The 26,701-nt window shown below is 32.2% G+C and overlaps 1 protein-coding gene across 3 annotated transcripts in view; it reads right to left on the minus strand.

Annotated features, from left to right (window-relative positions):
- The window catches only part of LOC134696927 (dedicator of cytokinesis protein 7-like), a 59,143-nt gene extending 33,159 nt beyond the window's left edge, over positions 1-25,984 (minus strand). For all 3 annotated transcript variants that reach the window (XM_063558897.1, XM_063558903.1, XM_063558911.1), the window contains exons 1-28: positions 25,919-25,984; positions 23,492-23,582; positions 22,431-22,609; positions 21,699-21,770; positions 20,534-20,648; positions 19,309-19,524; positions 18,803-18,888; positions 18,318-18,384; positions 17,479-17,628; positions 16,595-16,660; positions 15,976-16,159; positions 15,424-15,623; positions 14,023-14,116; positions 11,144-11,306; positions 10,819-10,936; positions 10,561-10,631; positions 10,006-10,150; positions 9,535-9,636; positions 9,032-9,118; positions 8,297-8,513; positions 7,772-7,930; positions 5,290-5,457; positions 3,962-4,044; positions 3,341-3,436; positions 2,461-2,601; positions 2,027-2,140; positions 746-1,056; positions 180-483 (exon numbers count right to left, since the gene is read on the minus strand). In XM_063558897.1, the coding sequence (XP_063414967.1) occupies positions 180-483; positions 746-1,056; positions 2,027-2,140; positions 2,461-2,601; positions 3,341-3,436; positions 3,962-4,044; positions 5,290-5,457; positions 7,772-7,930; positions 8,297-8,513; positions 9,032-9,118; positions 9,535-9,636; positions 10,006-10,150; positions 10,561-10,631; positions 10,819-10,936; positions 11,144-11,306; positions 14,023-14,116; positions 15,424-15,623; positions 15,976-16,159; positions 16,595-16,660; positions 17,479-17,628; positions 18,318-18,384; positions 18,803-18,888; positions 19,309-19,524; positions 20,534-20,648; positions 21,699-21,770; positions 22,431-22,609; positions 23,492-23,582; positions 25,919-25,962 (3,843 nt within the window). In that variant the 5' untranslated portion in view covers positions 25,963-25,984. The remainder of the gene's footprint in view (positions 1-179; positions 484-745; positions 1,057-2,026; positions 2,141-2,460; positions 2,602-3,340; positions 3,437-3,961; positions 4,045-5,289; positions 5,458-7,771; positions 7,931-8,296; positions 8,514-9,031; positions 9,119-9,534; positions 9,637-10,005; positions 10,151-10,560; positions 10,632-10,818; positions 10,937-11,143; positions 11,307-14,022; positions 14,117-15,423; positions 15,624-15,975; positions 16,160-16,594; positions 16,661-17,478; positions 17,629-18,317; positions 18,385-18,802; positions 18,889-19,308; positions 19,525-20,533; positions 20,649-21,698; positions 21,771-22,430; positions 22,610-23,491; positions 23,583-25,918) is intronic.
- Positions 25,985-26,701: the final 717 nt, after the last annotated feature.

A 26,701-nucleotide genomic window follows, 5' to 3' on the forward strand; every position in this document is an offset into this window, starting at 1 on the left:
GAGAGAGGAAATGCAACCTACAGGATGGCATTATGAGTTGAAACATATATCATATATATAAACTTATCTAGTTATGTCACACAGATCCAAGTCTGTAAACAACACATCATTTATATTTCATTTTTAAACTATAATCATAATGCTCCACATTTCATCTTATCATGACAAATGAAACTAACCTTTGACCCATCATAGGAAGGACTTTCCTGCACTCGCCCTGCAAATACACTAGAACCAGCTATCTCCATGGCAATGTGCTGATTAATCTTATCTGCATCAGATTCAAAGTTGAAACTTTTGAGACGACCTTCAACATTGGGGTCCCATAGCTGTGGTAATGAATCTATAACAATTCCTATAACTGGCATGTACAGAGCAGCTAGTCTGGCCTTCATCTCAGGGTCGGTATACCTAACATCTAAGTCATGGTTCAACAACAGATTCCTCAACACGTTGATTGACTTAGGATGAATAGCAGGATTACTGTTGTAAAAAGAAAATAGAAATCAAATCTTAATTTGCAAGTGGATTTACCAATAATAATTAAGTAAGTAAATTATTTATCATAGTGAAATGTGAAATATGTACAAATCATAAAGATATAATATAGATAGATATGAATACCCCAGCCCAATAGCCCCAATATCAAATATCTTCAAATTTGAATTCTGATGTAAATTTTTAATAATTTCCAATTAGCAATGTATATTTACTTGAATTAATTAGTCAAATGACAAATACTTACTGTATATCTAGATTAACGGACAAGTCTGATAACACAATCCCCAGCAGGAAATGTTGCTGTCTGAATTCTATAGTTAATTCATAGAACCTTCCCTTGTCTGTCAATGTACTGGTAGAGGCGTAGGATGAGGACGATGTTATACTGGAGATACTGGGAGTAGGACTGGATGAATTGGCTGATGGAGTCAGAGGGGTTCCAAACGGTAAATTTAGAGGAAAGTAATGTTCATGACTACATACAACTCTCATGAAATCTAACTTGAGTAGAATCAGTGATGTAGATTCAGCTAGGTTCCTCATTTTGTCACCAAGCTGTAAAATATAATGATATAATGTTACACAGATCCTTGTAACCTTTAATTCTTAATAGTCCATTCCCTTCAATCTATTCTTTTATACATTCTGTTTAACAATAGAAACATACATGTGTATCATACGATATCCTTATGTACTATTGGAAATCTGTTTAAATATAATGCATTCTATTTTACAACAAGAGTGCACAGGCTGAAATGTCTCACCTTCTCTACTAATCATTGATATTATGTTGAAAGTCCTTAACATAAAACTGTATTACAACTGTCACATAACTTAACATTAACCAAGATAACTAAACATTGACCAATGGACCATGAAAATGAGGTCAAGGTCAGATGAACAATGTCAGGCAGACATGTACAGCTAACAATTCTTCCATACAACAAATATAGTTGATGTATTGTTTATAGTTCAAGAAAAACAGACAAAAACACAAAAATTTTATACTGAGGCCACACTTAAAAATATTTTGGTTTGCCCAAACCTTACCCAAAGGTTGAGACAGTGGGTAGGTAAGGTAGGCATTTTCTTTTTTTTTTCAAAAAAAGAAATTGAAGTATCAGATGTTTATTGGTCTTCATGTATATTTGATTAAAAAAACACTTTTTCAAATCAGGACAATAAAAGAATTTGAGTAGGCAGCTCATTTCTGGGTAGGTAGCGTTTGGGCAAACAAATCTATTATTTATTATGGCCTGAGCAATGAACTGATGACGTCACATAGAAAGAACACATCTTTTTGCAGATCATTTGAAAAGAAGTATTGATTTGTCTGCATATTGTTTAAAAATCATTAGAGAAACAGATTCCACCACCAAATCTCATGTAATACTATATTTATCCACAGTTAAATTTTAAATATTTAAAATGCTCGGATTTAATTTAAATGTTGAGTCGATAAATATCATATCACCCTTGATGTAGTGGTAGAATCTTTATATGTATATATACATATAAAACCTACCGTTCTGCAATAGAAGTGTATCTGCTGGAAGACAAAGAATCTGTCCATATAGGTCAACAGGTCATGTAGGAAGAATGCCAGACTTGTGTTCAAACTCTTCACTAATAGTGGATCCTGAAAACAGATAAATATAGATTAAGAATAAGACAACCTTTCTGTAAATAAAATATAGCATGCTTACAATTTTACTTACATTTTTATTTTAGATAACAGGTTTATTGGAGATTGAGTAGACATTAATATTGACCATATAACCCAACTGAAAGATTGAAATAAGCTTCATTGTGAGTTTGAAAGTTAAAAGGCTACCCATGGAAAGCATTTATTTCCAACTGAAGTTTTAAACATTTAAATAACAAAATAAAATAATAAATGTTGATAAAAATGTGTCCATCTATCTACACTAACTGTACATGCATATAAATTTATCCTACCTTATCATATTTATCGACTATATCCCTAACAAACATTCTGACTAGATTCTTCAAATCATCCTCAAAGTATTCAGGAAATCTCATCTGTCTGGGAGCAGCTAGTTTGTCACACTTTGCTAGATGTTCAGCCATACTCTTAATCTATCAAGTATAATAAAATCAATATATTGAAAAGTACAGTGATTTTAAGAGCTTCGTGTAAATAAACGTACAAAATTTGATCATTCATTAAACAAAGATTTTGAGGTTCAAATGTTTAAATATTGTAATATTTCATAGATTTATGTCAAGTCCTTATCTCACAATTATTGTAAAAACAAGAAAGAACAAGTGAAACTGCGAGCTACTGCTCACTGATGATACCCCCGCCGCAAGTGGATAATATAAATAGTGTAAAAATATGCAAGTGTTCGGTAAACACGAAGTTGTCGAGTGATAAATCTGAAAACGCATCACACGGTATAGATGACTTATATAAATCCTGAAACCAAATTTCACAAATCCTTGTATTGTAGTTCCTGAGAAAAGTGTGACGAAAATTTTCAACTTGGCTATCATGTGTAAAATCATACAAGTGTTCGGTTAACAGGAAGTTGTCAAGTGATCAATCTGAAAACGCATTACACAGTATAGCTGACTTAGATAAACCCTGAAACCAAATTTCAGAAATCCTTGCATTGTAGTGCCTGAGAAAAATGCTACGAACAATATTCATGGGACGGACTGACTGACGGACGGACTGACGGATGGACTGACGGACAGACAGAGGTAAAACAGTATACCCCCCCCTTTTTTTAAAGCGGGGGTATAAAAATTGTATTTATTCTATATACTGACAATTTAGTAAGACTTGACTTTTTTATTAACAAATAACTCTTACCATCAGCTCAAAGAAGAACCAGGAATACGTCATAGCAGTCTCTCTGATGGGTCCACTCAAAACTGACCACTGGAGGGCTAATTCTTCATGGACAAACTGAAAATATATAAAAACATAGTTAATGATGTTAAATTAAAATCCTCATTTATAAATCAACAAAAGACCAAAAAGCAATATGATTTTAATTATAAATACTAAAAATGAAAACATCAGAGTTGGGTGAAATAGTAATAATTCATCCCTTTAATATTAAAATATTGACATTGCAATACTCATTATAGAGATTTATTGTTGTATCAATGAAGGATTAAATATAGATGGAGAATGTGACGATGTCCCTACTTGCATATAACTTATAAAGAGGCATACACAAGAATGGTAAAAGTGACGCCAACCAAATTCTATCGTGATGTGAGTTTTGTAGTAAAAACATTGTGTATAAGTTGTATTATATTTGGTTGAGGTAAACTAAAGTTAGAAAACAGAAACCAATTTCTAGACTTACAAACAAACACAAATGGACAAGAGTAACACTGAATGCCCCTTCCACTGAGACAGGGGCATAAAAATACTAATTCAATTAAATGACAAAAAAAGACCTTAACTTATGCATTTTCCTACCTTTTTGGCAGCAGTTCTGGCTCCAAACATTTGCTGAGCTAACTCTTCTCCACGCATGCTTCCTCCTCTGTCCATATAACGACCTAAAATATAAATATATTGAAAATAAAAATTCTGTATAACAGTAAATCCTTTAATACACTTATGATGGTGAAACATTTCAATCCAAAAGATAATGAAAACATCATCATTTAAGTTTCCATTAATATTTATCTATCAGGCATGTTTTTTTATACTGAAACTTGCCTACTTCAGCATCACAAGTTATAACAGAACTGCCTGCTATGTAAAGGGAATACTGGTAAATCTTTGGTTATTTATACTTACCCAAGAAATTGCCCACTTCAGCATCAGGTGACGTTGGAGTACTGCAAGCTAAGTCAGGGTTATTAGAAGTCCTCTAGATGTATAAACTTACCCAAGAAATTGCCCACTTCAGCATCAGGCGATGTAGGAGTACTGCCTGCCAGGTCAGGGTTATTAGAAGTCCTCTAGATGTATAAACTTACCCAAGAAATTGCCCACTTCAGCATCAGGCGATGTAGGAGTACTGCCTGCCAGGTCAGGGTTATTAGAAGTCGTCTAGATGTATAAACTTACCCAAGAAATTGCCCACTTCAGCATCAGGTGACGTTGGAGTACTGCCTGCCAGGTCAGGGTTATTAGAAGTCCTCTAGATGTATAAACTTACCCAAGAAATTGCCCACTTCAGCATCAGGCGATGTAGGAGTACTGCCTGCCAGGTCAGGGTTATTAGAAGTCCTCTAGATGTATAAACTTACCCAAGAAATTGCCCACTTCAGCATCAGGCGATGTAGGAGTACTGCCTGCCAGGTCAGGGTTATTAGAAGTCGTCTAGATGTATAAACTTACCCAAGAAATTGCCCACTTCAGCATCAGGTGAAGTTGGAGTACTGCCTGCCAGGTCAGGGTTATTAGAAGTCGTCTAGATGTATAAACTTACCCAAGAAATTGCCCACTTCAGCATCAGGCGATGTAGGAGTACTGCCTGCCAGGTCAGGGTTATTAGAAGTCCTCTAGATGTATAAACTTACCCAAGAAATTGCCCACTTCAGCATCAGGCGATGTAGGAGTACTGCCTGCCAGGTCAGGGTTATTAGAAGTCGTCTAGATGTATAAACTTACCCAAGAAATTGCCCACTTCAGCATCAGGCGATGTAGGAGTACTGCCTGCCAGGTCAGGGTTATTAGAAGTCCTCTAGATGTATAAACTTACCCAAGAAATTGCCCACTTCAGCATCAGGCGATGTAGGAGTACTGCCTGCCAGGTCAGGGTTATTAGAAGTCTTCTAGATGTATAAACTTACCCAAGAAATTGCCCACTTCAGCATCAGGTGACGTTGGAGTACTGCCCGCTAAGTCAGGGTTACTGGTAGATCTTTGGTAGTTCTGTCGACTAAGAGGTAAAGATGAAGGTCTTCCCAGGGTATTATAACCAGAAGCATTGGCTAGACTGGCAAAATTTATAGATGAAGCTGAAAAATATATTTCTGTTAAGTTTACACTAAAAAATATATGTCGTCAGTCTATCAAACATTGAAAACATGTAGTGGTATCATTTTAGAACCCTGATACTGACCACACATAACAAACATGTACATTTAAACAAAAATTATTAAAATCAAGCTTCCAGAAACAGAAAGTAGAAAGATCAAGCTTGGTTAATAAATTAAAGTAATCATAAGGTGTGCTTTGATCAATATGCAGAAATAATAAGAATAAAGAGACATCATTGAAAACAAATGAAGTTATTTATATCAACTGTGAGAAAAAAAATGCCAATTACATGTATGTACAATTGTTGATAGGAAATATGTAATAAAAGGAAAGCTTGACAGATTTAAATGCAGAGGAATAAATTAAAGGGGCAAAGGCAATTTTTTAGGAAGGTATCAGTCCAATTATTCTGCTGGTACTAGTAAATTGTCATCTATCACCATGTTCAAATTGTATAGAAATGCACAGTACTTGTATATAATACATCTTTCATGTATAAATCCCCTCTTTTCAACTTTCTTAAATTCGAATTAGATATAATAAACAAAACACTAGAAATGAATAAATTATAAGCTTTCTCCGACTAATATTCTTCCTTGTACAGAATTATTAATTTCCTTTTATGTGCACTAACATTATCTAGCATGTTCTCTAAATAGCATAATCTTTATAGGATTTTGTGAAGCTTGAATGAAGATAAAGGCAATGTATGGTATTATTGACAGAGAAATTACTACACTGTTTAACCTTTCATAGATGAATGTGTTTTTATTAATCCTTATTCATGTAGGCAGAGGCCTATTGGCTGTTTGACAAATTAGGAATGGAGAAAAAATAAAATTGAGTAAAATATTACTTTCAAATATTCAGTAGACATTCCCAAACCAAGCAACTTTCACCAATTTCTAGAACAGTTTCTATTTCTTTGTGTGATTTTTGTTTGTTTAAGTCAGATCTTTAAATGTCTCACAATCATTCTAGACTTGGTGATATTAAGTGTGGCCACATGACCTTTGAACTCTTGCCGTAAGATAGTTTTCAAATAAAATTGAGAATGGAAATGGGGAATGTGTCAAAGAGACAACAACCTGACCAAATAAAAAAAACAACAGCAGAAGGTCACCAACAGGTCTTCAATGTAGCGAGAAATTCACGCACCTGGAATGTTTACTTGTGGTACACTATATTGTTCTTTGTTGGATTTCTTAATTTTAGCTGCTCTACCTGATAATCCCTGCATACACCTAATGAATGGTACTACACAAAGCCAGCATTTTTAAGAAGCCAATACCTTGCCAATTTAGACATAAACATTTCATGCATATATTTTGTTAAATAATTTCGTATAGCGGACATCTAAGCAGCTAATCTAAATATGTTTTGATATTGAGGAAACATCACTATGACTCAATTGTTTATCTCCAAAAAAATTCATGTGAAATGTGTATGACTTAGGTAGTGTAATAACTAAAAAAAACATTCCTATGATGTCAATATGCAACCCACAAAATGGATTTATCATGTGTTCTTCTGTTCTTCTTGTCATTTTGATAAAATTTAAAATTTAAATTAAAGAGAAACTATCATGTGAAAGTCACTAAAATGTTTTCATTTAAGCTTCTTTTTTCATTGTTTATTTGAGAATGTAGTTTTAACAAAAAAGTTATAAAATAAGTTTAATATATTGAGTAAGAAATCCCCCCTGTCGTACATGCACATGTGTAGGTATACATATAGGTTTGAACTAGGGTCAACTTACATTGCATTGCTGTCAACAAATAAAGCAGTCTACATAAAAATCTTAAATTCTACCCGAAATAAATAAAAAAATAATACTGATTTCTCTTTTTGTGCTTCATTTTTGTTTTCTTAAGAACGATTCACAAGCCATCACTCATAAAACTATTGGTTGTAAAGATTGACAACACTGTTTTAGATCAACTGAAAACATGGTCATTTTAAATTACAAATGCATACTAAATCTCCAAAATAAAATAACCAAATATAAAATATGACCTTCTTGTGAAGGTCATAATTTTTTCCACAAAAATTAATTATCCTACTATAATGAAATACATAAAAGTCTTTTTTTGGTTAGATGTTCAATTGATGTGTCATTGGATACCAACAACTTCATGTTAACATATGGTAAAATGTTCCATCTAAAATTTAACCAAATTAATGTATTTTCACCTCTTTTATTCAATTAAATTTTAATACTCTATGTTTTAATAATTATTTTTTTTTTACCAATTTCTGATGTGAAAGAAGTTCTCTATTGTAATGACTTACATTGATGAACGAGACCTGGATGAGGCAAAGAACATGTGTAATGGATATAAGAAGCTAACAGAGCATTTCTTCCATTGTGATCATTCCTATCCTCAAGAAGCTCATGTACTTTCTTTACTACATTGGCCATGGACTCAAAGGCTGGCTGGCCTATATTTACTGTAAAATAAAATCATTTTTAATGATTAAAACTTTCTTCAAAACATTGTCCATAAATTCATTTTTTTTGTTAAAAAAATACAAACATTTAATGCATTGCAATAATGAATCAAAAGGTGTACTACTTATAACGATGGTAATGCCCTTTACTATCAGATGGTCATTTTTGGCTAGCGTTAAATTGGTTAAAATTTTACAGTGATTCGTCAAAATATCCTCATCATGATTTGTCAGAGGTCTTAAATAATAACGGTTACCACTATTTTTGGAAAAAAATTTAAGTGTCAAATCATTTGCTTGACACATTACAGAAACTCATATTCCACCAAAGACTATTTAAAGGATTTTGTATATTTCTTTAGTTACCTGACTGACCACCCAAGACAGGTGGACGGACATTCAACAGAATCAATTTGTCCAATACCAGTGGTAGAAATTGTATAAGATTTTCTCCTCTGACTTTCTGAAGCTCTATAAGGCTCATTTTCAGATCATTTTCAAATTGTAGTTCAGTTTTCATCATTGGTAGTTTCTGTTCTTGTGCATGTCTGGACAAATTGAGGAACTTCTCCAAATTGTCATCCTAAAACGTTCATTAATGATTCAATTATTCATAGTTCTTAAATAATAAAAGAAAGTTGATGAGAAAAATCGTTTTCATGTTCATAAGCAGTTGTGCCATCCCCTAAAAATTTGATGACCAAGCAAGAAATATAGGTGTGATCCAAATGTGTTTCTTCAAATAACTCAAATCAAGTAGTGTTTATGGCATTACCAACATAAAATAATGATGCTATCTTCACATGATGCAAGGCTGGGCCCGGTTGTTCAACTTGTCGTTAACTTAACGTAAGGGTTAAATTTAACGTGTCGTTAAATACTCTAATATATCGTTACTTAACCCAGGTGACAAAATTCATCTTCATATTGTCTGTTAATTCGATGGAAAAGGAAAATATCTTTTTGATCTACATGAAAAACTGTAAAAATAAATAAAAAAAGGCCAACTGGGATTTATCAAAAAAATTGCTATATGACAGATTATGTTCAGTTAAAAATAAATGGACTAACAATTTGTCAAATAATTATTTATATAAGTACCTGTGTATGAATTGATGATACAGCCTGGATAGCTATGTTAAATACTCCTTTGTGGTTATCAACCCACTTCATTGAGGGCAAATGTGGCTGTAAACACAATGGATGAATTATAAATAAGATTATTCAATTATGTTTATATGATGTTTTTGTAACTAACATTTAAAAGGCAAAAAACATTAAATGCTTGGAAAACCAAACAATGTTTCACCTGCCATATTCTGTATTTCCCAGTCCCAAGTCAGGAACCTGTAATATATCATTTATCATATTTGTGTTTTTTTTGGTACATAAATCAGGTAATTGGCTTTCTTGTCATGGCCTTTCATAGCTTGCTATGCAGTATGGGTTTTACTCATTGCTTCTATGTTATTTAGTCTCTTGTGGATATTTGTTTCATTGGCAATCATACCACATCTTCTTAGTTTTATGAGGTCCTGTTCAAGGATTACCGTCTTCATATATAGTTCAGTTGTGAAGTATAGAAAACATGAATATAAACTTACATCTGGGTACAAGTTGTGGTAATGAGCTGGTAGTCTGTCTATAGACACATGAAGATTGAATTCTCCTGTCAAAAGTTTGCTATTTCTACACAATGGTAACCACTGTAAAGACAAAGCAATTGATAAAAGTTAGTTATTTCCATCAAATACATTTTAACGAACACTGTAAACAAATATATTTAGAATACAGAAAGCAGAACATTTCGATCATGGTCTTTTTGACATTTAAGATGACACGGACAGTAAATCGCCTTTGTTCCATGAGGATAATTAAAAGATATTTTCCCAAACTCGAGCCAGTATATTTGGACATGATTATTTAGAATATAGATTTTGAAATATATGAAAGATATTCCCTATTTATGTCAAGTGGAACAGTCTATATCCCTGTCATAAATTTTACTGCCCAAAATTCTTTTTCTTATTCTAAAGGATTGTATAATGTTTAAGATCATATCACTGATTACTTACTGTATACCCAACAGGAAGTTCTACTGGTCCCACTTCACCTTTCTTACTCTGACAACTAATATGATAAAATGTGAATAATAAATGGTGGGCTTCTGTCAGCTTGGCTGGTAGTTTGATTTTGACTTCATCATAGAAACATGGAGTCCTGTAATGTATATAAAAGAACTAAATAGATTTCAAATTACCTAAATGAATTGTGAATACAAAACTTAATAAACCTCAACACACCAATGTACTCAGGATCAATCAGTAAGCACTAAGTTATATCTGCCTGACATAGACTTCCTTTATTCACTTCCTCTTTATATAATGATTATTATCAGCAAATGTTACAGGTAACAATAAAGACAAAAAAACATAACATAAAAATCAGCGATTCTTAAATACAGTCAACTGTAACATGATATTAGGTGTGATGACAATAAAACAATGACAGTAAAGTAAGATAAGGGGAAATATTGGCTAACAATAATCAGAAAGTGACCAAAAAAGCATAGCATGATAAAAAGGTTATGGACAGCAAAATACAATATGTGCAGGTTATGAAATACTAACTTGTTATGATAAGTTACAGGTGTATACGCCTCTCTTACAAACTCTGGTCCTCCTGATTTACCAAAGATTACCTACAATCAGTCAAATAAATATAAATATCTAAATCTTTTTATCAAATTTCTATACATTCATATTTTTGACATTACACTTTTTTTTACTATTAACTAATTCTCAATCAAATACTTCATCAATAAATTTCCAAAAATAATTCTCAATTAACAGTCTTTATGAGATAACTTCATATACATGTATACTCACCGGTAAAGCACAGTTTTCTTCTTCACCTGCCATAAACTGAACTTTTACTGCTAAATTTCTAGCAGAACCTTGACGATTAGCAAAATTGAGACTTTTTGGATAGACATACAACATATTCCTTAAATAGAAATAATACACCTGAATGTAGAACAGGATAACATATTTCTCTTGTAATTTCTTTTATCATAAATCACAAATTTATAATTTTATTTTTATATGAGAATAGAATATCAAAACATCAATATTTTTCTTTATTTTACCACATGCTCATATCATTGCAATTCATATTAAAGTCACTGACAAATTAGTATATACAATGCTGTACCTGTAAATTGTGAATGGGGCATAAACTTCATGTGATGGGAACTCAAGGATTTCTTTGATTGGTCGACTCTTGTCATCAGGGTATGGTTCAACCTTCCATAGTTCAGGGGTCAAGGAATACCTTGGTTCCTCTGGACAAGGAGAGATGTCCAACTTCAGAGTACCTGTCATAAATATAACAATGGTCCATATAAAAATAAATATCAATGCATTAGTTTATGGTTAATTCATAGATGAGGTGTACTGTTATGAAGCAAGAACTTTTTTTAAAAGTGACTGTTTTGACTATCAAAACTTGTATATCAATTAATCTATTACAATTTTTAAGTTCAAATCATTTTAGGGAGACTCCAAGCAGATACAGTACCTTTGAGATATGTGATAGGGTGAAAAAAATAATCAAAGAGCTGATAGCTCTGAAGTGGAAGAAGGTGAATAAAAAGTAACTTGAATTACCATAAAAGCAGGCCCACTTACCCAGGCTGCTTTGTTCCATTATTGTTAAAATGTATTTTTTTCTTCAAACAAGAAAAGGTCATAAGTACATGGATTTCCCATCCGTACAATCATTTTCTATGTTCAGTTGACTATGAAAATTAGGTAAAATCTTTAATTTGGCAGTAAAATTAAGAAGATCATATCAAGAGGAACACATGTGTACTAAGTTTCAAGTTGATTGGATTTCAACTTCATCAAAAACTATCTCGACCATAAACTTTATAACCAGAAGCAGGATGGATGGACAGATTAGAAAACATATTGCCCATAAATGGAGCATAAAAATAGTAAGACTTGTTACATACCCGCCAACTTTTGAAAGTTCCCATATGGGTTTTTAAAGGTTACCATTTTTAGCGACGTATTTTGCAAGATCTGGATTGTCTAGAAAAAGTGTCATATTTGTATGATGAACTTACATGACTTTTCCTTAAGTCTGTTTGCATGATTCTACTTATATATTAAATCGGTAGAAAAAATATACATGAAGCTAGGAGACCAGGGTTTATTTTCCAGATTAAGAATATTAGATGCTTGTTGAAATTTCCAATTTTGAATAATGCACAAAGATGGACCTTTAACAGGTTGGGAACAACACTCCAAATGAGGGTAACCTAACTGGAAGATCATCACAACCCACTGTAAAAAATGAGCACAAAAAAGTCATATATACTCATATTATTTGATGAAACTTTTCCCCAAGAACTATGCATCTATTAAGTACTGAATGGTCAAAACATCATGTTTTTTATCGACATAAATTTTGTCGTAAATGTGACCAAATGATGTAGAAATTGTGTTTTTTCTTCAAATTTCCATCAAGTTGTAATGTTTATAGTTCCCTTATTGACTCTCTATTTGAATAAAATAAAATAATAAGAAGAATCTGTTTCTTGTTTTGTTTTGTTTTTGACAAATGATTGTTCACTGCTTACAAATAAATCATTATATTTATAAATCTGTATATATTTTTGTTCATGTCTCCATCTCCTTATCATTTGTAAATGTTTAGACAAATAAGAAAGAAATAAGCTCCACATGTATATTTGCAACATCGTAAATTAATTTAAAAAATAACACACACTAACACTAGTACTGCATGGATTTTAAGCATTATGAAAGTCATATTTGTAGAAAGCTTAAAAAGACTTAAATACAATGTAAAATATCTTGCTATTTCTTAGCTTACACAATAAAATCTATTATATACTATCATTTACAAATATAAATTTCAAGATTTTACTAGGTATTAATCTATAAATCTGACTACTAGACCTTTTATTAGTCTAGTTGTACATATTGTATGTTAACTTCTAATCAATAAGAAACAAATTTATCATATAAACTTCAATGTAATCCTTGAAAGGAGGTCTAGATTGCTAAAATAATTTATAAATTTTAATTTTTTTATTTGTCCAAAATCATTTAAATTCATTTAATCAACATCATTTTATGATTATTTGATTAAAATATTAATCATTTATAGTCTTTTTACAATTTACACTTTTAAAAGCAAAATAACTGAAAACAGGCTAAAACAAAGGGAAGTAACAAAAAAGTATTTCAATATTCCCAATACACATGGTTTTGATTAACACAACGGCAGTTAGCCGGAGGTATTAAAACATCGTTGATTACCAGTATGTTTGACACCCAAGCTGTCAAGTGAAGCCATATACTTATACATCTTCTTTGATGTTCAGGTAAAATTTAACACAGGTGTCAATTACACCCGTACAGTAGTAAGAAATGATCAAATATGGCGTCTGAAAATTTTCATTCATGAAATATTTCATACACGGGAGTTTTTTCTCCTAAACGGGAGGACGGGAGGAGACCCCTGAAAACGGGATGTATGTAACGAAGGGCATCTAATTCACATGACAAAGGAAAACCATGAATAAAGACAACACTTTATATATCCTTTTTATTTATATAAAAACAAAATCTTCTTGTCTGCAGGATTTCAAATTCGTAACTTCAAGGGCGAGTTGTCCCAATACCAAATTCACGCATGCGTAACACAAATATCTACAGTTAAAACATCCTGTTACAAGTAAACAAATAACGTTCATGTGGATGAGATGAAATCTAATAATTTACATAAATAAAAGATTCATATTTACGATAGTGATTGTTTTACAATCATGATTTACAAATTAAATGATTCAGATGCCTAATCATGTGTAAAAATCGGTGTAAGGAATCTAAGTTGTTTTGAAATTATAATACACGAAATGAATGCGGAATACAGAGACTCAATGCCAAGGGTCGGCCCCTTAAGTCTTCAGAAGACTTGACGTCTTCTTCCACTAACAAAATAAAACACAGATTCAGATCTCACTAAATCAATATGAAAATGTCAATTTATCCCTATCTTACCAGGTAGACATTTGACTCGTTTAAGTACACTTGATGGACGCTTGAGATCAGCTAAAAACTTGTACAGATCTTCATCACTCAATTTATCCCCTTCCTGAAATCATATAATAAACTACCATTCAATTTATTTCTAACCTTTCGGATAGATAAAATTGTCTCTATACCACACTAACTCCAAGTGAAGGAATGTCTAAATGTTAAAAGTTTTATCAATGAGCATAAGGTTTAATTTAGACCCTGTTCACACTAGCATTTTTGTTTTATCGATCAAATTTGAATCGATCTAAATAAAACCAGTAAGCGTTCACATTATCTTTAATCATATCGATCTCTATCGGTCTAATCTGAACCACTGCGTTAACACTACAATTAAAAACGCAATCGGTCTAACCTTTTTGCCCGTAAAACTGTAAACAATGTGTATAAATAGAACTGATTTATCAAATTTATGTGTTGATACATTGATACACACACTTGGAAAAGAAAAATGGATAAACTTATTGTTTCTCTTGAATCACAAGTTAAAACTTTGATACTGGTGTTATTGCAGTTTTCTTTAATTTTGAAAAAAAATAACTGTAGCAACGAAGTTACAACACGACGCCTGAAATACTAGGGTTCCTGCAATGAAAAAAAATCAACATAATAAAAAAAAAGACACAGATTTCGCAAATCTATGCTATGACGAAGACAACATGTTTATAGTTTGTTTTAAAGGTCTTTTAACAGAGAAATATGGGTTAAACAACTAACCTCTGAGATAGTTTTGCCACTATACATGCGCATATGTTATTTTCGATTCAATCGTACTAGTTTAAACCGATCTATGCGTTCACATTAAAAGTAAGATCGGTTTACTTTAGATCAATTCAAACTAAACTACCTCTTTTGGTATTTTAGTTTAGACCGATTGAAGATCGATTCAATGCGTTCACATTAGCCCTTAAACCGATCTAAAGTGAACCGGTCTAGATTAAATAGATAAAAATGTCCTAGTGTGAATGGGGTCTTAGTGATGTTTCAAATCATCCTCTGATAACTTTTAAATTAGGAATGGTCAAAACAATTCAATATCTATTGATATCAACAAACTAACAATAAAACAAAGTGGTCTTCATAATAAATCATTACATTGTAACTCATGTAAATAAATTATTACATTGTAACTCATGTAAATAAATTATTACATTGTAACTCATGTAAATAAATTATTACATTGTAACTCATGTAAATAAATTATTACATTGTAAATAAATCGTTACATTGTATGTAACTCAGGTAAATAAATCATTACATTGTAACTCATGTAAATAGGTAAATAAATCATTACATTGTAACTCATGTAAATAAATCTTTATGTTAAAAAAACTATTATGATTAACAAACTAATATAACCCATACCTGTTTAAAGAAACTAGAGACAGTTAATGTTACTGGTTTGAAATTATCTAAACTTGAGCCATAATCATCTGGTGAGCCACCTCGTCTCTCATACCCTGTACGTCCTCTATCAAATGAGCCTCTTCTTGAAATACTGTCTTCACGGTTACGTTTCCTGAAACTGTCATACTGACCAGGTAAACTGGAACTACTTCTTCTGTCTGAAAAGGTTAAACAAAGATCCCTACTAAAAAATGCATAACATACAATTTATGTAAATTTCTATCTGCAAGGGTATATGAAAATCTTTATTTCAAAGTCCATAGCAAAATAATATGTAAACTTTTGACTGCAAACAAGATCTGAATCCTTATCAAGCTTTGGATAAAAAAAGACAAGTGTAAATAGTTTCTTTTCATTTGATTAATAACATGTGTAAATAGGTTATTCTCAATAAAAAATCAACATGTGTAATCTAAATTTTAACAAATAAAAACAATGGTTGGCTGAAGGACTGTCATATAACATGTCTCAGAGAGGTATGAGGTTAAAGGAAATCTTTTAAATAATTACCCAGGCTAGATGTTCTGGAAAGATCTTGATCTTGAAATTTATCAACTGATGCCTCTCTCTCCATACTGCTAGCTCCAGTTACAATGTTCATCAGATATATAGCTGTCCAGGCGAAGGGCATCCTATATCTTCCAAGTCTATCACAAAACTGGGTGGCATTCCCTCTGTGTTTCTCTTCTTTTGTCTTAACATAGAAATTTGTAAAATAATTCCTATTAATCAACAACGTGTAAGCAAATATTGCCACATTTAAAATATATAGTTCATAGTAAATTCAATCACCAAAAAATATTTGTGCAAAGTAATGACACATAGTTATCTTTGTAGTGTCTTGCAGACTGTTGTCCCATTTCTTTTTTTCTTTCAGTCCCAGTACTTTCTATCCTCTTTTGACTGCCCTTTCGTACCTTTTTTTTAATGGACATGTTTATTGGATTTTGGCAGTCTGAAATGTTTTCTTGTATGAAGGTTTAGAATTTTGTCATGCCTGGACTAATTATAGCTGACAATAACATATGACTTTTACTTATAGTTGTATTTCCTACTGTGACCTATAGTTGCTTATGGAAATTATACAATATCCATATTTTATTTTAAATCTACCAAAAATAAAGCAAACCTTATCTTCCTTCAGATATGGATCAGCACATTCCCCAATGTCTCCTTGCTGTAACACTTTCTCAAGCTGAAATATCACAGAAAATCTTTTCAAATATGTATAGCACTAAAACATTTTCTTTTGTTACATAATGGGAGTACAAAATAATTCTGAAACCTTGGTGGAACTGTACATGTAATACCGTTTTTTAAACAATTGTATAACCTTCCTCATTCTTACAATAACTCTTAATTAGGAGTTTTAATCATAGTATACAAAATAAAACAATAAAATGCTTAGATGAGAGCAGCCTGATACGACTGCAGAGGTCGACAACTGAATGATTGGTGCAAGCGACACATTTTCAAAAATTTGGAAGAAAAAAAGTATGCAGGGGTCTTCCCAACTTTTTAACCCCCCATCCTTAGAGTAATAACCCCAAACTTAATCCCAGCCTTCCCTTTGTGATATGGAACCTTGTGGTACAATGTCAGAGAGATCCACACATTTATGCACAAGTTATTGTTTGGAAACTACAAAAATGCTTGTTTTTGGTCCCTTATTTCTAAACAGTTGGTACCATTACCCTCAAAATCAATCCCAACTTTCATTTTGTGGTGTTGAATCTTCTGGTAAAATTTCATAGAGATCCATTCACTTAAATGAGAGCTAGTGTCTGGAAACCAAATGTGTCTTCGGACGACGAAAAAAACACATGGACACAGACACCAACATCATAACATTATACAAAATCAAAAATAATAATTTTGCAGACGTATAATAAGTATTGATTAGCACAAATATTTATGGCTTGTAACCCTAATCTTGTTTTTGGCTCCAATTGATCACCATTATGTTTAGGTCAGCTGTCTGATATTGGTTTTCATGAAAATTACAAAACTTACCCTAATGACAAGGAACACATCTGGTGAAGGATATGTAAGACTTAACACACAACTCCTACTCAAGGTGGACACGTCCTGCTTGGGAACATGCATTGATATCATATTCTTTAGATTGTCTGAGTTCATGTCAAAGTAAAAGTTTTCTGATATCTAAAATAAAAACATTCTTTATTACTGGTTTGAAATCACATATCAGAGTTTGCAAAATCTTTTTTTTCCTGGTGGTCCTTGAAGAAAATCTACTGGTCCTCACTATTAATTCTATTCAAAAATACTAAAATTGTGTCAGTCCTATGCAAAATTTTGGTGGTAAAATCCTGAGAACCGCCACTTTTTCATGAATTCTGACATATGTATCAAATTATTATGTAGCATTCAAAATGAAAGCTAAAAAAATAATGTTATTATTCATTTATTTTCAAATATTTTTTTTCAAATATACCAGATGACAATTTCTGGTAAAAATCATTTTTGCAACAGAAAATTTCAATATTTTGCCTTTAAAAAGAAAAATATGATGATGGTGTCTAGTGGCAACAGTTACATACATATCAGGACAAACGTATGTTAATCAGAGAAAATAATTATATTTGACGTAACAAGATTCTTAACCCTCAATTGATTGAATATGCACATAATTTTATGGGCATCAAATTCAAGATTGATGGTCTCTAATTATGCATGAAATCAACAGAACGGTTTAACATTGTATTTATTTTATTCAAGATTTTTTACACAGTTACAATAAAATTGAAATTGCAGTAATAAATTTGAAGATATAATAGCAAATATAGACATGTTATTCTATATAGGTATGTTTTATCATATATTGAACTAACCTTCTTTTTTTCTTTAGAATCATATAAAGCCATACAGGCAAATATTGGTTCAAATTCCAACTCTAATCTGAAATAGAAAAACTTTTTCTGAAGAATTAAAGAGTTTTAGATAATAATCATATGTGAAAATGGTGTGTTAATTAGAATATCCTGCCAAAATAAATTCAAAGATTTTTGTGATGGGACAGCTTTTGCAAAAGTAAAAATTTGCACATAATTTTGCGTCATTTGCATGAAGAATTCCCTGTAATTATAATAATTAATCTCAAATTTTTGTCTATTGTTCAAAACTAGCATCAATAATACATGTATTCAAAATATACTGAATAGTAGATATTTCTGGAAGAGCTCTATAGTATTTTTCTTCTTCATTTAATATACTACTAATAAGTGAAATATATGTTTGTTTAATCTGAGAACCATTCTCTAGGATTTCAAGTTAAGTGGAATTGTATGAGAAATGAAATGAGTCCTGCACAAACTACCTCAGATTCAGACATTTGACTAATATCCTGTGACCAAAATGTTCTTGTGGAACCACAGCTGGGGGTCGTCTTTCTATCTTTTCCTCCTGAAATTAGAACAGCTTAAATGCTACTATAGGTTATTTAAATAATTTCAGGTAATTAAAAAAATAAATTACCAAAAATTATTCTTAAGCCTATTCAGGTAGGTTCCCAACTTTTACTGAAACATTTTCCAACACTTATTCTCAATTAAATCATGTACACGCCAATTCACAGAATGTCCTTTTGCAAATCGTGGAAAGTGAAAACAGGAAGTAAATAGAACCCATGCAATCTAACTAGATGTCAGTTTCAGACCTCTTTAAGAGACAGAAACCTAAACAAAATAAAATTATCACCCATTTATTGTATTAAAATTTCATCATAAATCCCCCCCCCCCCCCCCCCCCCCTGATTTTGTGACCCAAAACAATGTGTAAACAAAATAAAAAATTCTTCTTTGATGATTGATTCTAGTGTTTTACCTCGTCTGGTATTTCATACATGCTGAACAATGAATCTAATCTGTGTTGTTGTCGTTGATCCTCGTTCTGTTTGTCTACTTGTTCATAGGACATCTGTTCAAACAGGTTAGGTAGTAATACATCAGCTTGGGATTGTTTCAGATCAAATATACTACTGGCCCAACTTCCACGTGGGGTGTCATTCATGTGGATTGATTGTCTTTTGGAACTCACATCCTAAAATATATAAATTCTTTTTTAATTATAAAGAATAACTCTACAAAACAAAAGGCTCCTTAGGGCCTGATTTGCTCACCTGCTAAAATTTTGCTGCATAAACTTTCTTCCCAGTTTGGGAGATAATAGACATTCTTTTAGGAGTCATCCAATGAGTTTTGTCCATTTTGAAGACCTTGTTTCACTAATTATTTTTGCTGTTCAAGGTTTCTAACTTTCCATAATATCTTATATGAACAGAACTGGCAATGATCTAAGTTAGTCATATGATCCTTCAAATTTAACAAAAAAATTAATAAAAAATGTTTAAATACTTGAAAAGCTTATGTTAAATCAAGTGTGCAAAGACTTCCATTTAAAACAAAATCCTTAATTATACCCAAATGTTTTGAAATATACTGCTATTGAATTATTGCCATTTCCAAGGTGACCTAAACCATGATAACTCTCCTTAGAAATTAAATAACAGCAAAAGTGCAAGGGAAAAACTGTGATGAAAGAAAAAGTTAACATACGTGCAAACAAGATTGTATTAATCGACTCTGAAATAAAATTTGAATACACCAAATAATTATAAAGCTGTTATAAAGAATTTTAATTAACAAACAGGAATGCATGGAAAATAACAAGTAAACATAGCCCTACATCCTTACTTATATTTGATATGCTTCTTGATTCTAGGTTTATTGTTTATCAAGGTCATAATTGTCAAACTTTCAGTTTGGAAAGTTAATTATCAGCCATAGTCCAGCGTATGAAATCTGCCATGAAGATATTGAAGAACTTTTTGATTGGCAATGAAGATGATCCTAATATGAATTTACAGCATTTTGTATTTTTCAAATCAGTGTTGTGCTTAACAAACATTTTGTTAAAAGACATGAAATACATTTTCACTTTCTTCTCAAATAATAACAATGATTTTTCCAATAGAAATCAAGAAATAAGAGAGAAACAAATAATCTTAGTACTTTAACTTTAAAATACTTTAAGTTAATCTATGTCCTACTTTTTCTGGTTGTGGCATAGAATCTTCCACATCCACTTCATATTGCTGTTGATCCAACCCATCTCTATCTGTTAACTTCTCCTTACTACACACACTGGAACTGTACCTCTGGTACCTATATAGATTTAAATCAATACAATTCTTACTTTCTGTACCTTTGGTACCTATATAGATTTAAATCAATACAATTCTTACTTTCTGTACCTCTGGTACCTATATAGAGGATTAAATCAATACAATTCTCACTTTCTGTACCTCTGGTACCTATATAGAGGATTAAATCAATACAATTCTTACTTTCTGTACCTCTGGTACCTATATAGAGGATTAAATCAATACAATTCTTACTTTCTGTACCTTTGGTACCTATATAGAGGATTAAATCAATACAATTCTTACTTTCTGTACCTCTGGTACCTATATAGAGGATTCAATCAATACAATTCTTACTTTCTGTACCTTTGGTACCTATATAGAGGATTCAATCAATACAATTCTTACTTTCTGTACCTTTGGTACCTATATAGATTTAAGGATGTACTTAGGTGAGGTTAGGTAAAAATTAATAAATTAAGAAGTTAAAATTGATATTTTAAGTTGGTAGAGCATCAACTAAGGATAAAAATAATTTAAAAATATTGATAGGTCATGGAACTCCTTTTTGAGATATTTGAGATTTAAAATATGGCGGGAAAAGGCTGACTCTGACTTTTACCTTATATTTGCATTGGTATTATTAGGTCTCAAAACCAAAGAAATAAAATTAAGAATCTTCTAAAATTTTGGTAAATGACCTTTCATAAGCTATTAAGTCTTATGTGAAAAAATAAATGGGTGTTATGGGGCAAAATATTTTACATTGTATTGTATGGAAAAAAACCAAGGAGTCCGAATATTTGACACAAATTCCAAAACCTCACCTAAGTACATCCTTAAATCATATCAATTCTTGTACCTATAGAGAGATTTAAACCTTTAAGATATTGGTATCTCTGGATATCATTAGAGGTTAAGACCTTTACAATTTTGGTACCTCTAGCCTTAATCTTAGATGATTTTTGTTTTGTTTTACTGTGACTTGGGTTTGCTGCCTCATAAACACATACCTAAAAACTTATACTGTCGTATAGCTTTCTCTGTGTAGATTTATGTACTATATTCATACCTTCTAGAGACTACAGTATAATCAGCAGTGTATCTCCTCACAAAGTCAAATACATGTGTATCCGTCTCAGCTCTGTATAAAAAGATAACATTTAGTTATTCATGATGTGGAGTAGATTTGAGATTTGAAACATTAAAATATATTTTAAATAGGGTTGCGTTTAAAGCTTCAGATGCAACAGTAATTCTTGGTTTTAAGGTAGATTTTAAGGCCAATAGCAGTAATCAGGTATGTTGAGTGATCAGGGGTTAAAATTAGCACTGGTCCAGTAGAATTTGCGTCAGACCAGTAGATTTTGTCAGCTGGTGGGCCGGCTGACCAGTTGAAATTTGCCGATAAAAATCACTGATTACTTTGCGGTTTGTTTACAAAACAATTTACCTACGACATCAAATACCTGGGATAGTAGGTGTTTCTGTTGATAATGTTGTCAAATGCACGTCATTTTTTGCAGGACCAGCAAATTTGGAGCCGGACCAGTAGATTTTTAGTCCACTGGTCCCACTGACCAGTACATAAAAAAGCTTAAATTCGACCCCTGTGAGTGATTCATTGATCTTATTGAACTTAGGATTACAAAACTGGGAGTTGCAAAAACCTGGTCTGCCATTTAACACATAGAACCATACCTAATAATTTTCACGTTATAGTGGAGATCATCAATGCTAACTTCTTTTGATAGCTACTTACTGATCAGTTCACATATTTGTAATAATAAAACAAAAGTCTTACCCAATCTCTGGAACAATATGACTGACAGTCCTGCATCTTTTAGGCAAGAAATGGACATCAACGTCATCATTATCAGGGTATAATATAAGATCTCTATGTGGATCTCTTTCTACTGTACATTGGTTCTGTAGAACAAACTCTTCATATTCTGGTGGGTCTACCACATCATTGAGGGGCACCTGTAACATATATATAGATACAAGAAGATGCGGTATGAGTGCCAACTCTCCCCATCATTGAGGGGTACCTGTAACATATATATATAGATATAAGAAGATGCGTCTACCACATCATTGAGGGGTACCTGTAACATATATATAGATTCAAGAAGATGCGGCATGAGTGCCCATTGAGGGGTACCTGTAACATACAATGTATATATAGATACAATATGATGCGGTATGAGTGCCAACTCTCCCCATCATTGAGGGGTACCTGTAACATATATATATAGATATAAGGAGATGCGTCTACCACATCATTGAGGGATACCTGTAACATACATATAGATACAAGAAGATGCGGTATGAGTACCAACTCTCCATCAAAATCACAATTTGTAAAAGTAAACCATTATAGGTCAAAGTACGGTCTTCAAAAAGAGCCATGGCTCACACCAAAGAGCAAGCTATAAAGGGCTCCAAAAATTACTAGTGTAAAACCATTCAATTTGGAAAACGGTCTAATATGTATATTATTCCCTTTTCTTTTCCATTATGTATCAGAGACTTTCAAATTTGTCTTTAACTTTAGAACTTTTAGAAGAAACAAAAGGAGATTAATTTGATAAATATCAATGAGACAGCAATCTAGTAACACAGGGAAAACACTTTAAGACAGCTAGTCACACACAATTTACTGAATATATTAATTTCATCATGTCTATTATCTTTTCATGTAAACCATATTTTGAAGACTTGCTTTAAAAGGCCTTATAAAAAAAGTTCATGACGAACACTGAAAATCATTTTCAATGTAATAGTTTTAATAGGTTTTCTCTGAATCAATTAACTGCAAAAGTTATCCTTCTGTATCAAAACACAATGTTTAGTTTTACTTACAGTAAGATTTAACCCGCTGACACTTCTAGCAAGATCTGATGGAGCATACACTGTTGATGATACTGCCTTTCTAACCTCGGCAGCACCTTGCCTGAAACAATATTTAAAGATTCATTAACTTATCTTCATGGAATATATCTTCATGTGTAAGGCAAGAAATTCAGCAGGTTAGAATACAACATATTTAATATAGTTTTATAAACAATAAATGACAAGTATCATTATTCTTGCCTTGTTTTCTATTACTTTGGACTTGTAACCTTTGATAATTAAGTTACAGTCATATGAACCATCAGACAGATATGTACACTAAAAGTCATTCATTACACAAAATAACGGTTGACCTACTACTTATAGCATCTGAAATAGGCATCTTATCATGGAAAATTACCATTTACTAATAAACCTTTTCATGGTTCTAGTGGGTCTCAACAAATTGATAATGTTTAAGTTTCATGTAATGTGTGATGGTCTGTAATGTAAGAGTTGAATACCAAAGTGCCAAAAAGAGAATAAATTGGTTGATAAAATCGGCCAGGACACTAAGAAGATGATTGACAAAGAAGTAATGGAAAATTTATTGACCTAATGATAATCATATATTGTGGATACAGTAGTTTATCTGACCTGTCACCTATTCATATATTTTCAAGCTTGAAAAGGTGACCTATTCCAGGGACACGTCTTATCACCTTGTACATAGGAAGTGCCTCCCCAAATAATGGGTACAGGTTCAATGAATTATAAATTTTCTTTGAAGCTGTATGCAGACTTTAACATGTTTAACTTCGAAAAATTGTATACACAAGAATTTAATTTATGCAAGATAGACAGTCCAGTCATTCCAGTGTCAACAGCCACACCTATAGCTACAGAATACAGAATTCCCCCATTCAAACCAGGTTGGAAATTGCAATATGAAAATGACCATATTTGATATGACTGCATTCTTAAAATAGTAATAAAGTACTAGTTAGTAAGCTACTTCTACTTCTGACTCCTAATTTGTAGTGGCCTCCTTCAACACTTCGGAGTTTATGTCAGTTATACTGTGCATTGCTTTATGGAGACATATATATACAGTAAAAATTAAACAATTTTAGAAACAAAATTGATAAATGATATAACATTTTTACGCTTTCATGTCCATATGACCCAACGTCCATCAGGCCCACATCGATCTGGCGCCGATAAAAATATTATTATAAGGATTAAAAATAAAGATATTATATGTTTATGAATTTTATTATAGCATGAATAATGTAAAAGGCATACCATAAAAAAAATTGCCTTTAATAAATATTTTCTTTAAATGAGTATAAAACAACTAGGTTGATTATAATACTTCATTACAAGTTTTTAAGATTATTGGGTATGATTTTAATAATGATGAATATTAGAATTTAGTGCAATCAACAGACATCAACATTAATCCGCAGTAATAAGTATTTTCTTTCAATTGACTGTGATCTTTAAAATAAAACCGGAAGGACGCCTCCGGGTGCGGGAATTTCTCGCTACATTGAAGACCTGTTGGTGACCTTCTGCTGTTGTTTTTTTATTTGGTCGGGTTGTTGTCTCTTTGACACATTCCCCATTTCCATTCTCAATTTTATTTCATCCTCAGTATCTTATTTGTACAAGCCTATCCCCAAGCTGAGACATACAAACTTTGATTTTGTTTTAAGTTCTTTTAAAAACTTCTCAAATTAAGAAATGTTGTTTGATTTGTTGAATCCTTTCTATAAAAGAGGATTCTTTGTTTTCATCATTAAATCATAAATCTGAAAAAAAAGTATGGTTCTTGGTCTGGAACAGGAATGTCGTACATGTGTCCGATGGCATGAAGGAAAAAGGAGGTGGTGATGGTAGTTATCGTCTTGAAGTTGCTTCCATAGTGAAGAGAGGCGTCTCAACTGTACTTGAGTCTTGAAGCAAAATTAAAAGCAAAATCTTCCAAAGTCAATATACCTTAATCATATTTTATTATGGGGCCTGAACGACTTTGGGCCGGATCGACTTGGGTCGGATTGACTTAGGACAGACCGACTTTTGGCCAGATCAACTTGGGGCCGGATTGGTTTAGGGATGGAATGACTGGATACTCATTTTTTACATAGACATATAGCATTGTGCATATTTTTAGTTTGTTAGAAAGTTAGTAATTAGGAAATAGCTAAGTTTATAATCTATGCATAAAAATTCTACAAGTTTTATTGGAAAAAAACAGAATTGCAGTTGGATTTCTCTTCTTGTCGGTCACTTGTCTTTTGTAATACACTGACACTCCAACTTCAGCATCCTTCATTTTGTAACAAATTGTAGTGTATTATCATCCAGTAAACACGGTAATCATTTTTTTGTTAACTTCAATTAAAACAAAAATGTTCAGGAACCATTTTAGGAAGGGGCATCTATTTAACTTACTTATTTAATTTTTGAGCGAATGCTCGCTGTCCCGTCGAGGCCATTATTCATCACACTGTGAAATACGTCATCAATTTTGGGATACTTAGCTGGTATAATTAACATCGGAAACCAGTACGGTATATAAAAAGTTTTCACGCGGTCTTTTTCAAATGAATTATTTTGGCTCTATCATGGCTATCATTTAATCATCAATATTTAATCTTACTTACAGTAATATACTTATATAATGAGTGACTGGTTGGTTAGTTGGTCAGGTTGGTTAGTTGGTATAATGAGTGACTGGTTGGTTAGTTGGTCAGGTAAGTCAGGTTGGTTAGTTGGTATAATGAGTGACTGGTTGGTTAGTTGGTCAGGTTAATCAGGTTGGTCAAGTTGGTTAGTTGGTTAGTTGGTTAGTTAGTTAGTTAGTTAGTTTTTTTTTGTTTGTTTCACTTTTTGTTTGTTTACAAAAAAGAAGAAATGGTATTATTGCCAATGAGACAACTATCCACAAGAGAATAAAATGACACAAACATTCGTGCGGCCTTCAACAATGAGCAAAGCCCATACCGCATAGTCATTGTTTGTTTGTTTGTTAGTTTGTTAGTTTGTTAGATGATTGGTTGGTTAGTTAGTTAGTGTTATTTCTCTAGTTAGTTTGTGTTGGTTCGTTAGTTAGATATATTGTTCGTTAGGTAGTTAGTTGATTTCCTTGTGCATTTTGCGTAGCTATAATCCGACAACCCTAAATTCCGACAGTCCAGTAGTCCGACAGTCCGATAGTCCGACGGTCCGATATTC

This window comes from Mytilus trossulus, chromosome 1, assembly GCF_036588685.1.
Source record: "Mytilus trossulus isolate FHL-02 chromosome 1, PNRI_Mtr1.1.1.hap1, whole genome shotgun sequence".
Lineage (NCBI taxonomy): Eukaryota > Metazoa > Mollusca > Bivalvia > Mytilida > Mytilidae > Mytilus > Mytilus trossulus.